Here is a 21,154-nt window from a genome sequence, read left to right on the forward strand (position 1 = left end):
ATCGATGGCCTGAATCTGCCATAATGAGAGATGTTTTTGGAAACCAGCTCTTCACTGCCCTTGACTAGATCTTGAGGGGTCACCTCTATAACTTATGCAGGTTGTACACAAACGAGTTGCTACTGACAAATTCACTCTATTTCTGCTAAATGTACTGTCAGTACTGTCAGTAAAGTTCAGCAGTTCTACGTTCCGGCCCAAAAAATATTGAGGACTGATGGATCAACTTTTTCTTACTAGGAGAAGCCCAATTGGGAAGGAAATTAAGCAATGGAGGCAGCCGGAGCAGAACAAGATGACACCTAGTATGATTACTATTCATGTCAAATAGATTTGGTTATCTGGGTAAAAGGTTGCTCTAAGTATTTCAATTATTTGCACATTCATTTTTATGGAAAGCGGATGTGTAAAGTTTTTGATGTTTTTTCATTTGGTTGATTTGCTGACTGCTAAATAGAAGCCTGGAGCACAGATCCTGGGAAAATAGTGAATTCCTACATCATCTACAAATACAGAAATGTATGCAGCTGCACAGATTTCGGGCCAATACTTGTATCCAGCTACTATGACTATTTATGTAAACATTTTATTTCCAAGCAACTTTCCGATCACTGATTAGTGCCGAGAATCCAATACGGGGGACCGAGATCGTGTTATCACTGAACTAGTGAACTGCCTTTAGGGGTTAATCATTACCTTTAATTACATAGAGAGGTACTGGTCAACAAGTAAACATGTCATGTCAACATCTTTAAAGGGGTTTTTCTGAGCTATAACTAGGTGTGTGTGTGTGTGTGTGTGTCACACTGGGAGATCAGCTTTTTGGGACTTCCTTCGATGTCCTGTGGGCTTCCAGCAGATGGAGACGGCCCTGCAGAAGTTACTTTATACGTTGCCCCTCAGCTATGACTGAGGGGGTGCGCATATAGTACCGACTGCACAGCCTCATCCATCCACCAGAAGCAAGGATGTCACAGGAAGTCCCGGGTTACTGCTGCATAGGGGTCACATGACCCACAGCTCTTGTTAAGCTTTACCAGGGTAAAGTATAATATGGGTGACCCTATTTGGTACTTACCCTGGTAAAGTTATGTAGAAGTTACAAACCCCTTTTAAATGAGGCTGAACTTCAATACAAGACTGCACTTTTTTATGGGAAAAATAAAAAACTAAAGGAAATGCAAGATTAGGTAAACACTTTTTTTCCCCCCACCAATATGATCTCAAATTTACTGGGTTACAAATACCCTCTATATTTGTAATATGTGTTTGAGACTTTAAGAAATTAAACAATGGGGTAACACTATAGGTAATGTAATTAAAAACAAAAACTAATACTGGCCAAGGGTGCGCCAATTTATTGTGGAGATCATGGACGCAAGAACATGGATTTGCATTGAGGTTGAGGATGGATCTTCACTCGAGACGAAGCCCTTCCTAGCCCATGCCCCCCATGTACTATTCCAGTAACATACGTCATATTATGTCTTACAAGGGATTTAATTGGAGCAGTTTTCGCACATTACTCATACGTGTTTCGGTTTTGTTGCTGATAATTTTATGTTTTCCAAAAAGTTAAATTTCTCATGTTTTAACAGCACATTGTTCCAATTCTCTGTATTGGCACTGACTGGAAATAATAAAGTAGATAATACAACAAAGTTGTCTCTTCCAAATCTTACTTTCACATCCATTCACTACAAGTGTCTCATCACACGGCCTGGGTTCCCCACAGAATTCTTCATACAGCTTTCGGAGAATTCATTCTCCAGCCTGTGTCACATTCCCATAGACAGACGACCTTTGCATGTCTCTGAAAGATGTCACCAAAGGGGGTGGAAGCCAATTTGGTTCTCAAGCTACAAATGTATCTGAGAGAACTGCTTCTAAATACAAGAGGACCACTTCAAATGCATAGTGAATAAAGATATTAAAGGAGTGTTCTGGGATTATGTAGCATTGTTACTGACCAACTTATCTTTCCGGTTGGCTTTCCATTTTTAATGGTTGGGCACCTGTGCCACCCAGGCTGATCAGCAGTGGTTCCCTAGTACAAATCTCACATCGCTGATCTAATATCTCCTGTAAAGCCTTGAAAACCTATTCATTAATCAATGTGGTCACATTTTTTGTTATTATAGCCTAAATAAATAAACGTGCTATTGGAAAAATTAACACCTTCGTTCCTTTAAGGTATTCTAGCAGCAGTTTTGACTGACAGTACAGACTATTAGCCCTGGGGATCTGTGTAATAATACATTTTTGCATGCTGTTAGCATCAGCAGGACTGTGAAATCTGGATTTATATTCCAGTATTGTAGCTGGACTTTGAGCAGTACGAGTCCCTGCACACAGTTCTTTGATCTCTGCATTTACATTTTTATCAATATCCTCCCCTCAGCTGTAATACCTGGCCGGAAGCCTTCTACTGCTCTTATTTATAACAAAGGGGCTATGTGTAGTGCTGCTTAACCTGTGTGCACTATATAAATAAAGGAATTTTTATTAGTGGTCATTTCACCATTGATGAATATTTGAAAGGCAACGGAAGATACAGAGAGCCTACAAGTAAAGGAGGGACTGCTGTAATACCCAACCAGAAACCTGCTACTGCTTTTACTGCTTCTTGAAGATATCCTATTCAGCTACAATATTATACTCCCTGCCCCCATCTAGTACTTGTTCACTATAGAAGAATATGTGTAAGTCCATGGAAAATACAGATTTAATAGAGCATACAGAGCATAAGAGAACCTACGAGCAAAGAAGGGACTGCCGTAAAGGGAGCACTCTTTTAGTTTTTGTTCAACTAGAATTCTCAGGAACCTGTTTTTTTTGGTTTCCCACAGCTGCATCAAGACCTGTCCATCCTACAGTAGTGATTTGTAAAGTAATTCTTCTCAAGGATCCTCAACCAAACAGTCAACCAGAATATAGTCTTAAACCAAAAATATGTGTCCATAGAATACTACCAGCTTCTCTGTGCACACAAACTTGTGCAGCTACAAATAACGGACTTGTGTTTCTCATGTGCTGATGACTGTAGAACAGAAACTTTTGCAGAGATTGGACCTGCTCTATAACTTCTGGATCGGGGTGTCCGCTCATATATGGGGCCATTGAAAAAAAAAAACCAAAAACCAAGAAATCAATCTGCTTGCTAGTCATTGCAATGGCTACCACATGTCATAAAATAATGTTTGTGAGCATGAGGCCTGATATAGTGATCAGAGATTTCCTCATGGTTATAAATAATAATAATAATTCCTATATTTATATAGCACACAGATTACACAGAGCTGCACAGAACTTGCCAAATCGGTCCCTGTCCCCAATGGGGCTCACAATCAAATCAACCTACCAGTATGTTTTGGAGTGTGAGAGGAAACTCACTCAAACACAGAGAGAACATGCAAACTCTCTGCAGATGTTGACCCTGGGACTTGAACCCATGTCCCCAGCGCTGCAAGGCTGTAATCCTAACCACTAAGCCACTATAAGGATTGGGGTGTTGATATGTTATATTCATCTTTCAACAATTGTTGGGGTTGCAGGTTCTGTCTTTACTTTGATGGACAGAATGAATTGGGGAGATATGAATATGATCAATGAACTCCTTAAAGTTAGGCTCCATGTACACAACCTTATTGGGTCCGGGATCTGACCGCACTAATTGAGTCCAAATCACGACCCCACAGAGGTCTATTAGACCCAGTCATGGCGCGGTGAGCCACAGGTGCCACACTGTGGCAGAGTCGGGCAGCCTAGCCGCAAATGATAATCAGGTCCTATTCTTGCCCTTTTGCGGCACAGCCTATCCGCTCCCTACGGAGATGGGACGAGAGAGCACTACCGTGTTCTCAGGCCCGGGTTAAGGCCTAACAGTCCTGTGTACGGAGCCATAGTCAGGTTCAGTCACTAGAAATAAAATGGACATGGACCAAGATATCTTCAGCTTCACTTCTTCTTTAAGGATTTCCCCATCTTTTCATGAAATGTATTTAAAGGAAAGTTTTCTCACCGGAGGTTTATTTTTCTGTGTTTGTGTAATTTAAAGTAATGGAATAAGTGGTTTTACACCACGGCAAACTATGAGCTTGTAATACATTGACAGTAAGATCTGTTATGTTAAAGCTCACCAGGACTCGGCTATGATTGCTGTATGACATCACTAAACAAATGTCTAGTGACATCACTTGGCAAGCAATCGCGAGCGGGGTCAACGTGTGAGGTCACAGTCCTGCAGGATTTTCTTTAAGTCTGAATATTCCTCTTGCCAAAGTGTTAGTCACTTCCTTAGATACAATATTTATATAGGGCTGGAAATGATAATATTTCATGTTTATGGTTTCTGAGGTTATTACTCTCTTATAGATTATCTTGCACATTTTCTGGGCCGGAGCATTTTGTTTTAAACAAAATGCTCCTTCTTCTTTTTGGAAAATACTCTGAAACCGGCAAAATAGGAAATCATTGCTCTCACTCTTTCGACAGAGTAGAAATTTCTCGGTCAAAGCCGCCTGTGCGGGACTGATTTGGTGTCAAGCCCACAGATTTCCACAGACACCAAAGAAAGTTCTGCAACAAATCTGCCAGGTGTGAATCTATTCCACACAGGATTGCCATCACATGATGCTTTTTAATATTAAAACAGTTATTCTTTTTAAATTGATGGCCTGACTTTGGGATAGGCCATCAGTTTATGGTTGGCGTTGTCTAGTTACGAAGGTTTAAAAAAATCCTTCTTAAAGGGGTTTCCCCACGAAGAAAAGTTAGGTCCTATCCACTGAGCCGTGGGGTCTCGGTGCTGAGAAACCCCGCAGATTGCGAAAATGAGGGGTCCGTCGGACCCCTTGTCGCTCCGTCAGATTAATAGCGCAGACGGCCACACATGACCGTTCTGTTCCCTTAATCTCTATGGAGTTTTCACAATTTGCGGGGGTCTCGGCACTGAGATCCCCACTGATCAGCAAGTTAGGCTCTATCCGGTGGATAGGACCTAACTTTGTGGGAAAACCCCTTGAATGGACATCAACCACCTGTATAAGGATTTTTTTTAGTAGTTACCCTCTCCCTTTTGAGTTAAATTTTGCTACTGATTTTTGTATGTTCATCATGGATTTGGGAGAGATAATGGTAAGTTTAGCTCCTCCTATGAACAGATGCACAGGTAAGTGTGTTCAGCTCACCTACTGGATGCACAAAAGCAAGGGAATGATGCAGAATGATAAATGATAGGTCAGCACTCCACGGTCCGTAAAAGCAAAGCTCCAGCTTTATTTAACCCATAATCTGTAAAAACACAGTGATGGGAAAACCATGGATCACGAGAACCGGGGTCCAGTGTACCCCTGTCGCACCCCTTGTAGTACCACCGATATTGCTGAAGCGGCCGACAGCACATGCACGTGCTGCTCTGTTGACAAAGATTGCTAAGCTCCAAAGAGATAAAGGGGCAGCCCATCCATGCGTGACCGGCTGCTCTGGCGTTCTGGGAGGTGCGACGGGGGTACATCAGACCCCCGTCCTAGTCATCTGTGTGGGTCCCATCACTGAGACCCCTACCGATCAGCAAGTAAGTAACTTTTTCTGATTTTAACTCTGAGAGTGGCATTAAGTCACTGGGATCCCAAATGTAATATTGGATCCACTTAGAGTAGTCGCAGTCTACCACCAAGACCTTATAAATCACATACTTTGAAGCAACTCATTGAGGAGACGTGGAGACCTGCCATATCTTTTGCATTTCCTTTTGTTTAACAATATGATCCAGATGGGAAAATTTGGGTGTGAGAACACACATCCACTGATGCAAAGATAATGTTTTATGAGCTCTGTACAGCCTCAACATTTTTTGGTTGTACAGTAGCTGCTATCCTACAGGCCTGAGATGATCCCACTGTTTAAGAGAAGATGGGACCTTATGGATTTTACTTCTGTTTAAACATAAATGTGAACATTCCCTTATAAAGTAAAGTAGACGCTTAAGGTTGTTATACTAGCAACAAATATAACAACATTTCTAGGTGTGTGTTTCAGTTTTTTTTTGTTTTTTTTAAAGCAGTTTAAAAATATATTGGTGTCTTTAAAAATAAATCATTAAAAAAAATTCCCATGAATTAAAAAAAGAAAGGAAGGTGACCTACTAATCTGCATCCATCTCAAAATTTAGTCTTCTGTCACTTTCCATTGTCTTAACACTTCAAAAAGTGTTTGGGGACCATCGCATCAAGTTTCTTTTGTAGTTAGTTTATTAGAGGGCCCTTTTACAGGGTTCATTCATACTTTTTGTTTTCTAGATGTAGGTCCACCCTTTGGGGCTTTTACTAATCTTGAGAATGGGGATTGAAACCCTCATCATGCTGTTCTTCGAGAAGGGACTCCACAGTCCCCGGTTTTTTTTTTTTTGTTTTTTTTTTGCTTTTTCCGTTTTTCTGAAGCCTCCTCTATCGCCAGCTCATTGTTAGCAGTGGGTCAGTAGAGGGCTTATCGATCCTCTTCTTGAGTTGGGTGTAGTTTCAAGTTGGGCATCCATAAGGCACATATTTGTATATCCATACCCTAGTCTGTGAATAGGTCACCTGTCACAGAAATTACAAGGGCTAAAATTGGGATACCTGCAGGAGTAGCAGTGACCAGCCAAGGAATCATTGGAGATTAAAGAAATTCCATTATTTATTTTTTTTTATTGGCGTCTCACACGCTTGGTGCTCATTCAAAATGTCTGGAATGGATGTGTAATACGGATTTTACCTTTGTGGGAAACCGGCAGAATTTTGGTTGAAATGCAGGAATTTGTTATATTTGCCCTGCCAGTCCCAGTTGGCGGCTTGTGATTATGTCTTTAGCCAATCCCTGACTCCAGACATCGCGTCATATGGACAATGAACTTGATGTCGTCGCCAACGGCCCGTCAAGAGGGGAAACTTCAGCGGACAGATGGTCGTCACAGGAGTCAGAGATGCCCTCAGCAGTGTTACCGTAGAATATCCTCCACTTTCTTATAAATGTTGCTCCTTCACAGTTTTCTTGGAAAAGTGGAAAACTCTTTAACATATTTCCCTGCACACATTGATATGTGCAGGCGGAGGATGGTAAACGATTGTTCTGAAGGGCCTGACATGTGTTTAGAGTGTGGTGGGTGATTACTCAGCAGTATCGCAGTTGCAGTTTCCTATAAGACACTTGGCCTCTAGACTACCTGTCTGAGAAACACTTTGTATTACACATTCCTGAGCCGTGAGGGGAAATTAGGATACTTACACTAATTATGTTTGTGTAGTCATGCAGGTTGAGTTATGGGTCAGCGGCCATTTTTATGTTTTGTGCTGATTTGCATTCTTTTTCACAGAATTGGAAAAGAACTTGGCAGAAGTTCCCCCCGGAGCTTTAACTTTGTATTAAGAGATCTTCAAGAGTCAAAGTTTTCTGCTTTTGTTGAGGCTCATTGCTAAACTAGTCTACAGGACCACTGACAAACCAAAAGCTGTAATGGAGGGACCCTAAAATATGGTAAGGTCATAGGGTATTAGGGCTTCAAAAAAAAAATAAGTGACCTACCCACATAAACCACATCTAGGAGCAGGCAATCACGGGGCGCAGTGTCTGAGAGCAAAACTGTTCTTGTTGCTTGTGCCAACCACTCAGAGGTTAGCTTATATTTTATAAACTGCTGTTGGAAAATCAAAGCTGAGCTCTGATTGGTTGCCATGTACAACTAGAAAAGCTTCAATGTAAAGTAGCTCTGGGCCTACCTTGTTGGTAAAACTAGAACAGGTGGCCACAAGTTTATAGGGATCATGAGTATGCTGACCCATAGCATAAGAACACAGACCAAAGTGTGGGACATTTTCGACATGGATTATTTCATGGAAAATGCACCGAAATCAAGGTCAAAATGATACTTGAATATTCCCTCCTTAAGACCTGAGATCTCTACCAACATTGATCGCAGGGTGTTGTCATTCTCTTTGTGAATAGATAAATCTTATTGGCAGTTAAGCGTCTAAAAACTGTCTAAAGCTCTGGATAAATGTGATGAAAGGCAAATTTTATGGAAATTCTTTCTTGGGCCTTCTGTAGATGAATTTTTTTTGGGCCAAGTGTTTCTAGCGTGGCTGTGGTTTCCATGGCCCTGTGTATGAGCCAGCTGTCTAAGCCAACACATTTTTTAGCTGGTCCTATTTTTTACTTTCATCTATGCAAGAGTGGACCTCACATGACCACAGAGTCTGCTGTTTGCAGCCCCATGTAGGTCACAGTTAGTGTCCAATTTAAACAGATTGCCCCATTGTACATAGGCACTTCAATATTTCTTATGATCTTCCCTAATAGGCTTAGTGCTGAGTAGTCTGGTTTGCTGGGCCCTCCTGACACCTTGGGCCCTGTAGTAGCTATTATGGTGGCAGTCACGCTTATGATATATGTATAGATCTTACCAAATGAGGCCTGTGGAGAGGGGATGAGTTTTTTTTTTTTGTGGCACAAACCCTAGTCGAGCCATTACTTGTAAATTGGTTCGTTATCCATGAATAATCTTGTATGCTTGATGAACTAGTTTGTTTAGGCTGCTTTAGCTAAGTTTATTTCCATTTGTGATCTCTATCTGTCTTCACGGCCTGTTTATATGGGATGCTGATATTGGATGTCTCTTAACAATGTGAATGCAGATTTTCCATTCTGATGCTCAGAGAACTACTGTTGGAAGCAAAGTTTTTGTAAAATCAACAACTGCCATAGAAATCTGATAAATAGGTGAAGAACCTAATATGTTACGCAGCCATATAAACATCTGAAGAAGGTTTCCTAGAAACATGAGCTATCTCGAGCCTGCCGATAGCTACTGATCCTTAACTAGAAAAAGGGTTTATGTAAGTACTGTCTCCATGATCTCTGTTTGCTCCTTGTGCTTCTTCTTGGATACACATCCTACATCACGGAGCTTGGCTTTCTGATAGTGTTGAAATTAGTTTTGTTATATTAAAATGGAAGTGGATATGTCCAAAATGTGAATGGAGACCCTCTTGTCTAACTTTGCACCTCATAGTTTACACCACATAATAGTACCTCAATTTTGGGCCATTTTCATTATTAATTGTTTCCCATGATGCCCTTTTTTATTAAGTCCACGCCCCCTTTTTTGTACTTGTAAAAGTGTGTGAAAACTGGCACTTGAAATGGATTGATAAATATGTCCCATTGGGCATTGACTGCAATTAACGATGTCACAATGCTGTGGAGCCGGAGACCTTTTTGGTGGAGTTGGAGTAAAATAGTTTGACTCAAATTAAGAAAAAATTACTCAGCACATACTGCTTTGAACTAACTGCAACAATTTATTACATAAGAATTTGGAGAAATATTGGAATGTCCTGTACATGTCTGTTCTATTCCTCAATGTTGGCTTTAGGTTGAGATGAATGTGGATGCACTTTTTGCTCATGCTCAGCAGTAGAGCTCCTTCCTTACAGAACACACTGGGAATACTTGCACTCATCTAGCACTGCTAGAGTGACCAGAAAATCAGGATTAATGGCAATACTTTGGATATCTTAGTGTGCATAAATTGTCCGGTGTGCATTCTCCCTGTATGCTGCTGTACATTTCATTTGGCTTTTTCTCTGAGCTCATGTTTGTATAATTTTAATTGAGATGAATGTGAATGCGCATTTTGCTCATGCTCAGTAGTGAATCTCCTTCCCTACAGATCAGGGGGGAAGTGATGTCTGCTACAGTGACCAGAAATTAAGGATTAAGGCAGGATTGTACAGTGTATGTTCTCTCTGTTTACTGCTTTATGTTGTAGTTTGCTTTTCCTCTGAGTTCATGTTTGTAAAGGTTTGCTGCTCTGATGGATTCTATACACTACACATAGAATATAAGGGGAAAACTGTTTTCTATTAAAGTTATAGTTGGAAGTAATAATAATTTGGTTGTTGTATCATAAAAATTGGTGATAAATTTCCAGTAATAATTCTTTTTTATCAGTTAAACGAGCCCCATGTATGTGGGAGTCGGAAATGAGGAAATTGGGGAGTCAGAGGTTCGGTTTACCAACCCCATAGCCCTGCTATACCAATGCACCCACCTGGTTACAGTGGTGGATCTAACAAAGGACAACGTCTAGAGAATGATGCAGCTTTGCGATATGATTGGGTTTACTAAAATACATAAACATATAGTAGATATCATTCATTGAACAAACAAACAAGACAACTTATCACCATAAAAGTGGAATAAGTCAGACTTTTCTCTGATTATGGCAAGACGAGCAGTTATGTTATTGGAATTGTGCATTGGTGTCTAATTCCAAGGTCTCCATGTAAGAGCCCTCGTAATCCTTAGCCTATTAGAAACATATGGTCTGATGCTTTCACAACCTTTGAAATAGAAGTCAGCATGTTAACATTTAGCTTCTGTTTTTACAGCATCATCAATTAATATTTCATTTTTAAAATGGGATCTGTTAGTTTTAAACAAATCCTATAACCTTAGAGGAGTTGCCCAATTGGACATAGATGGGTAAAATGTGTATTGCAGCTCTTTTTTCTGACCACCAAGCTGGATTTGCAGGAATAGACGAAAACGCTCAGGTCCTTATCCATTATATATTGGTTACCTTTTCTATCACTATATCTTTGATTAGACATTTTCTTTAATTTAGTTCTTATGGTTAAATCTTGCGCAATTAAAATCCTGTTCCAATTCTTTTCCAGCTGTTATAGGATTCTGCTTGTCGTTCCTTATATTTAAAGTCATCTGCTGCTTCATTAAGTTTTCATCTGTTTCTCTTGTTGCTGGGAAACCATCCTACCCAAAGCTGACGGCTCTCATCAAGTTCCCCGCAGTGTCGGGAAGTGATGCTTGGCACATTTAGGCAGATAGAAATGGTAGAAATACCTTTTCTCTAATGTATGTATTAAGGGGCTCTGCCCTAGGGGAGGGGGCACCCTGCAGAGGTGCAATGCACTTCATGTTATTAATATAAAAAGATTTTACTGTTGTTTTTGTAAACATTTTTCGACATCTTATCATCTTACCTTTCCCGCTCTTGCTCCAGTAGATTGGTGAACTCATCACTCTTTTCCATGTACTCCGTGTGTTTTCTTTTCTCATCCTCCAAGTCGTACAGAGTTTGTCTTTGGGATTTCTCCACCATGAGAAGTTGCTCTAGCATTCTCTTGTGTGTTTCCTTGTGCTTCTCCACAACCTTATCCAGCTGTATAATGCAGGAGAGATAAGCCAACATGAGTCCTTTTGTATTATTTTTTAACAAAGCGAAAATTTTTGGATGATGGTTTGGAAATTTGTGGATGCTTTGCCTATGTAAGTGATTGCCTGAGTGATTATGTAGTTTGTATATGAGATGGGACCAGGTAATATTTACCATTGGAACCCATAGGAACAAGGGCTGCGAGGGGGTCATTATAGGACAACCTCTCAAGCCAGTGCCCAGATCTGGTTGGCTGCAAATGGTTTGTTATTGTCACCAGAGACCTTGTAAACTGAATGAATAGCCCCCACTGGAAACAATAGTGGGGAAAGGTGAGTAAACATTCAATTACAGGCAGTCCCCGGGTTACATACAAGATAGGGTCTGGAGGTTTGTTCTTAAGTTGAATTTGTATGTAAGTCGAAACTGTATATTTTATAATGGAAGTTCTAGACAATTTTTTTTCTTTTGCCCCAGTGACAATTGGAGTTTCAAAATTTTTGGTGTAATTGGACCAAGAATTATCAATAAAGCTTCATTACAGACACCTTACAGCTGATTATTGCAGTCTGGGACTATAGTAAAGCTTCCAGAGAGCTTCACCAGAGGTCACAGTGGGCAGAGGGGTCCGTCTGTAACTATGGGTTGTCTGTAAGTCGGATGTCCTTAAGTAGGGGACCGCCTGTATTTCTTTATTTATTTTTATTTCTCCCCTAGATAATGCAAAACTAATCATTAAAAATAAGAGTTAAAATTTTTGGGACTTTATTGATCATACGATATTTTTAAATTGGTAATCCATTTAAAGAACATCTACCACCGGGATGAAGGATTGTAAACCAGGCACACTGACATACTGGTGTGTGCCCCCTCTGGCAGGATCCACTCTTCTTTAAGCTTCCAATTCCCTTGTTTTTAAGGAAAAAAAGGCTTTCAGAATTATGCAAATGAGCTTGAGGAGCTCTAGGCTCCATTAACACCTATGAAGCCTGGAGCTCCCTTAGGTTCATTTGCATAATTTTTTAAAACTTTTATTTCTTAAAAACCAGGGCACACGACACTAAACAAAGAGCAGATCCTGGCAGAGGGGGCACACACCAGTATGGTAGTGTGCTTCGTTTACAATCCCTCATCCTGGTGGTAGATGTCCTTTAAGTTCCCACTGATGGTCGGTTGGCCTCACCTCTGCTTATTCACTAGTTAATAATAAAATACACTTACATACTCTCCTTCCTCCGCCCCGATGCTCGGCGCGGCTCTGTATTCTCTGCGATGCTCCAGTTTCCTACGGTTCCTCTTCTGTCTGCTGTAACAGCCGGCAGAGACGCAGCCTTGCGCCCTACAGGCCCGCGCCCACTATGATGTGGCCGCTGATTTTGTCATAGTGTGCCCCGGCCAGCAGAACTCCCTTGGCCGCGTCTCCACCAGCTGTTACAACAGGCAGAAGACAGAAGCGGAGCCGCGGGGACAGGAGCATCGGGGACCGCCCGAAGGTGAGTGTACGTTTTTTTTTAAAATCTGCTGGGCAAACTGGGGGCTGGCTGGCTGTATACTAAATGGGGCTGGCTGGCTGTATACTAAATGGGGCTGGCTGGCTGTATACTAAATGGGGCGGGCTGGCTGTATACTAAATTGGGCGGGCTGGCTGTATACTAAATGGGGCGGGCTGGCTGTATACTAAATGGGGCGGGCTGGCTGTATACTAAATGGGGCGGGCTGGCTGTATACTAAATGGGGCGGGCTGGCTGTATACTAAATGGGGCGGGCTGGCTGTATACTAAATGGGGCGGGCTGGCTCTATACTAAATGGGGCGGGCTGGCTCTATACTAAATGGGGCGGGCTGGCTCTATACTAAATGGGGCGGGCTGGCTCTATACTAAATGGGGCGGGCTGGCTCTATACTAAATGGGGCGGGCTGGCTCTATACTAAATGGGGCGGGCTGGCTGGCTCTATACTAAATGGGGCGGGCTGGCTGGCTCTATACTAAATGGGGCGGGCTGGCTGGCTCTATACTAAATGGGGCGGGCTGGCTGGCTCTATACTAAATGGGGCGGGCTGGCTGGCTCTATAGTAAATGGGGCGGGCTGGCTGGCTCTATTGTAAATGGGGCGGGCTGGCTGGCTCTATTGTAAATGGGGCGGGCTGGCTGGCTCTATTGTAAATGGGGCGGGCTGGCTGGCTACTACGGGGGAACTAGAAAATCATTAGGATGTGAGAATTAGTCTGGGTGACTTTTCTCTTTCCCAGGCACAGTCAGGATTAATCACGTTGCTCATTTCTGTAAGATTTATACCAGAAGTTTTGCGCCTCGTAATTTGTTTGAACATTAGGAACTAATGAGATGCTGTTCAGTGGCTCTCGGTTAATGATGTACAATGTTTTCTGTGGGTACAAATGGGACAATAATTGTGAAGCCTGGAGCAGCAGTATTTAGTTTGTCAACCGCAGCTATGAAAGGGCAATATTTCATAGATATAATCTAGTCGTTAAGGAACTGAATGCAGTTGACAGAATAAGGATTTTCCCATTACGGTATTTTACATTGAACAATAGATATAAAAACCCAATTCCTGTGGTTTTTTTTTACTCTTCAGTTTTGTAGGAGAAACACATCTAAGATGAGATTCTTATCTTTTAATATGACATCAGATGCATGTTTCTAGGTACTTTAGAGCCAAACCTAAAAGCATCTGTATTGACACTCCTCTTGCAGCCCCTAAACTTGACTCATCTCAGCCAAAATTTATCTCTTCTCTGTTCAGTTTCACATGACTTTGGAGGAGATTTTTATAGGTTAAGGGGCAAGATGTCACATAACAGGGAATTCTTTAAAGAACATACCCTACCTGATGGGGCTACTATTCAATTGGGGACAATCTCTTTTAACAGGTTCCCTTTAAACACCTCTGAATTAGTAAATTACAGCGCACCAATGATACTGTATGAATCTTCTGAGGTCAGCTTCTGAGGGAGCATGTACAAAAGCAATATACTTTGCATTACGTTATGATTATTAAAGTGACTAAAAACATTTTAACTAAAGTTTTAAATAAATCAATACTACAGATGATAAACGTAAACTTCGGAATATATTATATTAACTGTTCCTGGGTCTCTTTTTCCACTTTCTGCTTTAGCCATGTGTATAAATAGTCTTTTTTTTTTCTGTAATCCAATGACCACTGATAGATGAGGAGAAGCTGATAAAGTTTCTAATGACTTAACGCTTTACAGACAGACATTATCGAGAGACATTCTCTTGTTATTATAAAGAGTTTACTTTTATCTATCAGCGATGTATAGACTTGATGAGGCTTTCAGATACACTGCTCACTATAGGAGAAAGAAGGAGCTGAAATAAATTTTTTTTTTTTTTTTTTGTCAACCCCTGCACTACTCGCTTCTAAAATAAAAATAAAAAATGCCTCAGGTTTAGTTATTGATGATCCAAAGTAGTTAGTTAATATTCATATACTATATTATTATAATTATTCTCTCCCACAGCGTTACATGGAACCTGACTCTAGATTAATAACTGTTTAGTTAACCAAGAAGGGCACCATTTACGTAATACCGCTTGTATTTTAGTCCTCTTATTTATAGGACTATTATCATTGTAAAAACATTTCAGTCCACCCATATCTATTATTTAAAAAGCCGTATATATTGTTTATCTAGCAGAGGACTTTTTCTCTGCCTTCCGAGGTTTCTGTGTATTCTTTGGCTAATTTCCACTGAAGCTAAAACGAGGAAAACAAGCAATTTCTTCCCATCTGCCGGCTTATAATGTCGCCAGCCTGTTGTCTGTAATTACTGACAACATTTACCCCGTGTTTAGTCTTTTATTAGTAATGGATTTCATACATAAAGCCGTTCTATGTGATTGATGTATTAGGAGTTAATTTCTGTCTTCGTTTGGGAGCCATGTTTTTTTTTCTACGTTCTGCTTTGCTTATGTCATTGTGTTTGTCTTGGACAAAGGAAAGGTCTATGTACATTGCATTGTCTTTTTTTGGAATACATCAGAATGTAATTTTACTAAGACTTTTTATAACAATAATAATAAATCTCACATTCTGTCTGTCTGATAATTCACAGTTTGAGTCTTCAGAAGAAGAGTCGACCCGATGTTCGGGTATACTGGGTATATTGCCAGATTGGCGGCTGAAGAGCCAATCCGGCTAAGTGACGTCCCCAGGAAACAGTCATGACTATGATTGGGGACACCCATGGCCAATTATAGCCATGGCTAGCTGCTAGGGGCCCACCTATCCTGCAGTATGTTTGGGTTGACCCCAAATGCGAATGTTGGGTCTAGTCAACCCTAGTCTGAAGACTTCCATCGATATGTCTTGAGTTGGAACGGTATTCGGCTGGTGACACAACTTTACTAGCCACCAAATGCCTGTTTAATTGATGCCTGCTCCTGATACATGGAATACTATACCTCCTATACGTGGAAAGCACATGGACACTTGGCTAAATAAACCACCAGTCGAGAATAAAGGGACATTTCTACATGTCTGATCCTTTCTTTCTTCAGTTTAAGCTGAATGAATATTGGGAGAGCACATTATGCATGTAAGATGACAAGCCACTCCTCCATTAATGGGTGTGTCCAACTTCACAAAATAACGAATTGGGAATGGGTACTGAACATGGCAAAAGACGAAAGAGAAGCTTGAAAGAGAAGCATTCCCCTTTCGGATATACCATGAAGATTATGGTATATCTATACGTTATTTGGTATTGGGCAAAAAAAATTCCCTTTTCGACTATGGGGGCGTGGTCGGAAGGTAAACTGTGCGTTAAACAATTAAACCAGCGCGCACACTGTGTTGACTAGTGTGGAACTTGACAGGCTATCATTAGAAAAAATCATTACAGCATGGGGATCCAAAATCAAGCACAGGATAGGCGCTCCCTGTGACGTCAAAGGGGTTTTCCATCAAAACAAGTTAGGCCCTACCCACAGGATAGGGCCTAATTTGCTGATAGGTGGGGGGTTAGCTCCATAAAGATTAATGGGGAAGCAAAGACATGCATGGCTATTTGTGCCGCTCTTCTCTGGGAGCGATGAAAGGGTCTGATGGTGGTACATAAGATGCTACTGGATCCTCCATTCGCTTTATTTGTAGGGGTCTCATCACAAAGAGCCTTACAGATCAGCAAGTTAGACCCTATCCCCTTAAGAACAGCGGTGTTGAGCCGGACACAAACTGATATACTCAGAAAGTCCCGTACCTGCAAGGTTTGGTACAGACCCCAAACTTGTGGTTCAGAACTGCTTAATACTAGGCAGGATTTTCTACAAAATTCTGGGGGTTCCGTTCCCGTGATTGGTGGGGGTCCCAGCAGTTGGCCCTTCCCCCAATTGGCTTGATAATGCTTATCCATTGGACTAGTGTTTTACCAGGGTTCCAGTGATGACATTGTATCATGTCTCTTTACCCGATTCCTTGTAGTATGATGTTTTATGTTTTTACTACAGCTGCTTTTAGATGGGCTCTTCCCCTTTGACTATAATTATTACATATTCATGTAGGTAGCACCATTGTCTAATTCGGCACATGACTTGCATTCCTTCTGGTTACATGGTCGTTTAGGGATATGAAGTGATCCTACAAAAATCCCCAATCAGCAAGTCAGCCACAACGCAGGTTATTTAGAAACAAATGCAATGAAAATCAAGACAATATCCTGCTGCGCATACGGCCAAGTGCTGACATCATGTCCACATGTCAGAATGGATTTCTACCACTTTAGGCCTATAGCGAGACATCTTTGTAAATGGCTAAAATATTAGTCTTTCCAAGTGAACATTTCAAGTTTTAATTGAAAGCAGATAGAGTTCAACTGGAAAGGTTACACCGTAACAAAAGTGCTATGTCTGAAGTGGAGGCGCAGGCTGGATCTTGACCGGCAGCTATTGAAGCGTCATTTCAAAGAAATATATTATCTGCTATTTTTCATTACTTCAAATATTATTTTTGCTTTAAAAGCTTAATAACTTCATGATTTATGCCAGGGCTGATGAATTGGAGCAATGATAGAACGAGATTTCATATTAAGGTTTTCTTCGTATTGGAAGTGGAGAACAGGGAGCAAGAGTTTTTTCTTCCTATGACTTTTATGGTGTAGGGTGTCCCGGGCAATGGGAAAATAAATATATGTGGTTTACATTAGGAAACCTATTCCTAGGGCTACGATTACTAACATGACTGTCGGGGGATACGTGACTGGACGCACTTGTCCAGATTTTTACACTACATCACCACCAAAGCAGACCTAGAGGGATTTGCACTTTTTGGTTTGAAATATTGCTCCAAATTTTTTTAAGGCAGCCATTTTTATGAACTACGGTATATACTTGTGTATAAGCCAAGTTTTTCAGCACAAAGAATGTGCTGAAAAACCTCAACTCTGCTTATACACGAGTCCATACTCCTGCCGCCTCTTACAGAAGAAAGAAGAGGAGCCGCGGGGAAGCCAGAAGAGGATCCGCGATGACATCGGGGGAGCAGCGCTGCGCATCGGGGCCGCCGGAGGGTGAGTATGTAATCTTTTTTTTTTTTTTTGCTTTTTAAGTGCTGGGCTGGCTGTATACTGCAGGGGGCAGAATGGGCTGGCTGTATACTGCAGGGGGCGAAATGGGCTGGCTGTATACTGCAGGGGGCAAAATGGGCTGGCTGTATACTACAGGGGGCAGGCTGGGCTGGCTGTATGCTATATACTGGGGGGGGTGACCAATGCATTTCCCACCCTCGGCTTATACTCGAGTCAATAGATTTTCCCAGTTTTGGTGGTAAACTTGGGGGTCTCGGCTTATACTCTGGTCGGCTTATACTCGAGAATACAGGGTTACATACAAAATAGATTCTGCAAGTTTGTTCTTAAGTTGAGTTTGTATGTAAGTCGGAATTGTATACTTTATTATTGTAACCCCAGGCAAAACATTTTTGGTCTCTGTGACAATTGGATTTAAAAAATGTTGGTTTGTCTTAAGAATAAGGATTAACAATAAATCTTAACTGCAGACACCTGTGATAACCGTTTGTAACTAGGAGTCGTCTGTAAGTCAGGTGTTCTTAAGTAGGGGACCACCTGTATACGGTAGATGCGGTTCAATCATTTCCAGTATTAGCCGCAGTTCACACAGGAGAAATTCAATGCCTTATGAGTTGCATTCTGTGGACTGAAGATGATGATGGCACAGATATTACACCTGCTTTATATTTTCATCATCAACATATTTGTTAAGACGCAGGTTTTGCCTATATTCTAGTGCTCTGCTTAATTATCTATCTTAAAATTCTTTTTTTTTTTTTTTTTAAATATTTTTTTCATATAAGTGGCATTAAGCCTATTGTCCTTGGATCCACAATCCAATGTAAATGCAGTAAGGTTTAAAGGCCTAAATGTCTTATAGTTGTTTATATAAATGTCCATACAGCTTTAATTGCTTTTGGGCTTAACCCTTCTTCAGTCACCAGGTATTCCTTCTTCTACGTTCTAATGTATACTTGGCTTGACCGAGTGTTCATGTGTTCTGATTGAAGAAAGGGGAATAAGCCAGTACCAGACTTCTTATCCCAAGTATAACAATGTGTTTAAATTTCAACATACCTCTGTCCATCTCCTGAGATCATATGTCGAGAGCAAGTAGGGAGATTGTTATAATATGCTTATAACAAAAAAAACTATGGATTTGGTCAACTTTCTGTTATATAGATGCCTTCTTACACTCTATTAATTAAATCCACAGTCTCAAAAACTTAAAGGAAATCTACCATTTATTTTGATGCATTTTGAACCAAACATGCCTTGATAATGCTGTGCTAACTTGATGCAGAAACATATCTTGTTTAATCCCTGGATCAAGTGGGTTTTGCTTAAACAAACAATGATAAAATTAAGGACCTTGGGAAATCTGGCTGCCTGCATAAACACATTACACAGAGCTTCCTTAACTGTCCAGACAGGACTCATCAACCCGAGCTGGATAACTCATACACAGCAGCTGAGGGATGATGCAGCAATTGATTACTTCTGCCTGTCAGGGACAACACCGTGATGTCACATTCTTGGCTTATGCTGGGGAGGACAAGGCCCGAGAAGTGCATAGTTAGGGTGAGGATGGTGCTGGTGCTGCCACAAGAGCGACAGAGCCTCGTTATCATAATTTTATAATTTGTTTTTTCAGCAAAACCACTCCCAGTGTAGATTCAGCATTTTCAAGGTATGTTTGGTTTATAATGCATAAAAGCAAATGTTTGATTTCCTTTAAACTGATGTTATAAACAGAAGTAGGGAATATTATTTGCAACAAGATATCTTTGGAGGGACAATGCAATATTTGGCTAAATCAAACCCCTTTACGTTGTAATGCAACTTTACACACCTCACACATTGGCTTTTCGTAGATATCTTCTTCCCACTGTGTAGCATTTGCGCGGATTGCGTCTCTTTGAAGTGCTTCTAAAACCCGTTTTGGAGTCACAAACCCATATTGGGCTTCTAGTAAGGCCAGGTCAATTTTCTCTGCCTTAAGCACAGATATAACTTCATCTCGAGCCTAGAGAAGGAAAAACCGTAGATGTTTAAGTCGGAACCAATTTACATATTGAAATACTAATTGTTTTACCGATTTGATTGTTTGTAATGCACCTTTTGTTTAAAGTTTGTATATAAGCAAATCAGTTTGGTGCCACAGAGCATGGTACCCTAGGCCCCTTCTTACCCTCCATGTAGTTTGTGCCATTCCCTAAACATAAACAACCAATCATATGGAAGTGTAGCTGGTCGTACACTTAAATTTATGGTCACAGCTGTTCCTCCTGGACCTACCAAACCCCACACCGCTAAGCATACATTTGTTTTGAATGGAAATAGTCGAGAAAGTAATTTACTGACACCTTTTAGCAAGTTCCATTTCTGAGTATTAAAGGTTTGGGCATGTTGGAGGGAAGGTTGGACCTTTCTAAAGCAGCATAGGCTTGGCATTGAGAGCATGCTCTGTGGGCACACAGGCCAACGCCCCAGCACAGAGTTCACCAAAGAGTCTCCTTGCAAGTGATGTATCCTTGGCTACTTGGGACTGCAGGAAGAGTGAGAAAGTGTGGCCAATGGCAGATTCTCTGTTGAGGTCATCCTGCTGGCCCCATGATTCTTCCTGCACAGATGGACCCTGGAGGGAAACAACCGCGATAGTCCGAATTTTGCCACTTTGTGTGTTGGTACTTTGTGATAAATAAGTGGGTTTTGGTTGTAATTTGGTCACTTGACCTCTAAAAGCTACACCATCGCTACTCTAGAGGGTCGGGAAATGGCCATTTCTCAACATGTGGGCCTGTGCAACCAATTGTAAGTCAGCAGGATGGTCTGAGAGCTGGTCACCACAGTGCATGGGGCACACATCTGGGCTTGTTCAACTCTGCTCGTCCAGTTGGCTCACAGAACGCTGGTCATTGTTGCACACTCACCTTCCCTGTTGTCTGCCTTGAGGGCCGAGAATATCAAGAATGGGCTGTTTGGCAGTATCTTTTCATATGATATGTCTTACTCCACTTGGCTCGCTCTTGGACCTATTCGACTGCTTATGCCCTTCAATACCATCTAACATCTCACCAAAGAGAAGCAATTTCAACTATCACATTAAATGTTTGACTAAATATAGCAGGCTATTTTTTAAGTTGATCATTTTATATGGCTCTAAATTATTTTCCAAAATCGAAATGGCCCTTGGCAAAAAAAGGTTCCCCTTTCCCTGCTCTTGATGACCACATTACTCTTACATGATCTCTCACCTAGAACAACGATGAACCAAAAATGACTTTTTAGCCTATACTAGACCCTACACACTGTTCACTCATCCATTATTAGACCCGTCCACCAGTGTTGGTGTAATGGATAGCATTTATCTAGCACTGAGTCCCCGATA

The 21,154-nt window shown here is 41.2% G+C and overlaps 2 protein-coding genes across 5 annotated transcripts in view; one reads left to right on the plus strand and one right to left on the minus strand.

The window, feature by feature from the left end:
- The window catches only part of CMSS1 (cms1 ribosomal small subunit homolog), a 215,855-nt gene that overhangs the window by 76,422 nt on the left and 118,279 nt on the right, over positions 1 to 21,154 (plus strand). The gene's annotated exons all lie outside the window — the stretch shown is intronic.
- The window catches only part of FILIP1L (filamin A interacting protein 1 like), a 175,760-nt gene that overhangs the window by 66,505 nt on the left and 88,101 nt on the right, over positions 1 to 21,154 (minus strand). For both annotated transcript variants that reach the window (XM_072138479.1, XM_072138478.1), the window contains exons 3-4: positions 19,616 to 19,789; positions 11,040 to 11,218 (exon numbers count right to left, since the gene is read on the minus strand). In XM_072138479.1, the coding sequence (XP_071994580.1) occupies positions 11,040 to 11,218; positions 19,616 to 19,789 (353 nt within the window). The remainder of the gene's footprint in view (positions 1 to 11,039; positions 11,219 to 19,615; positions 19,790 to 21,154) is intronic.

The sequence above is a fragment of the Engystomops pustulosus genome, chromosome 2 (assembly GCF_040894005.1).
Source record: "Engystomops pustulosus chromosome 2, aEngPut4.maternal, whole genome shotgun sequence".
Classification (NCBI taxonomy): domain Eukaryota; kingdom Metazoa; phylum Chordata; class Amphibia; order Anura; family Leptodactylidae; genus Engystomops; species Engystomops pustulosus.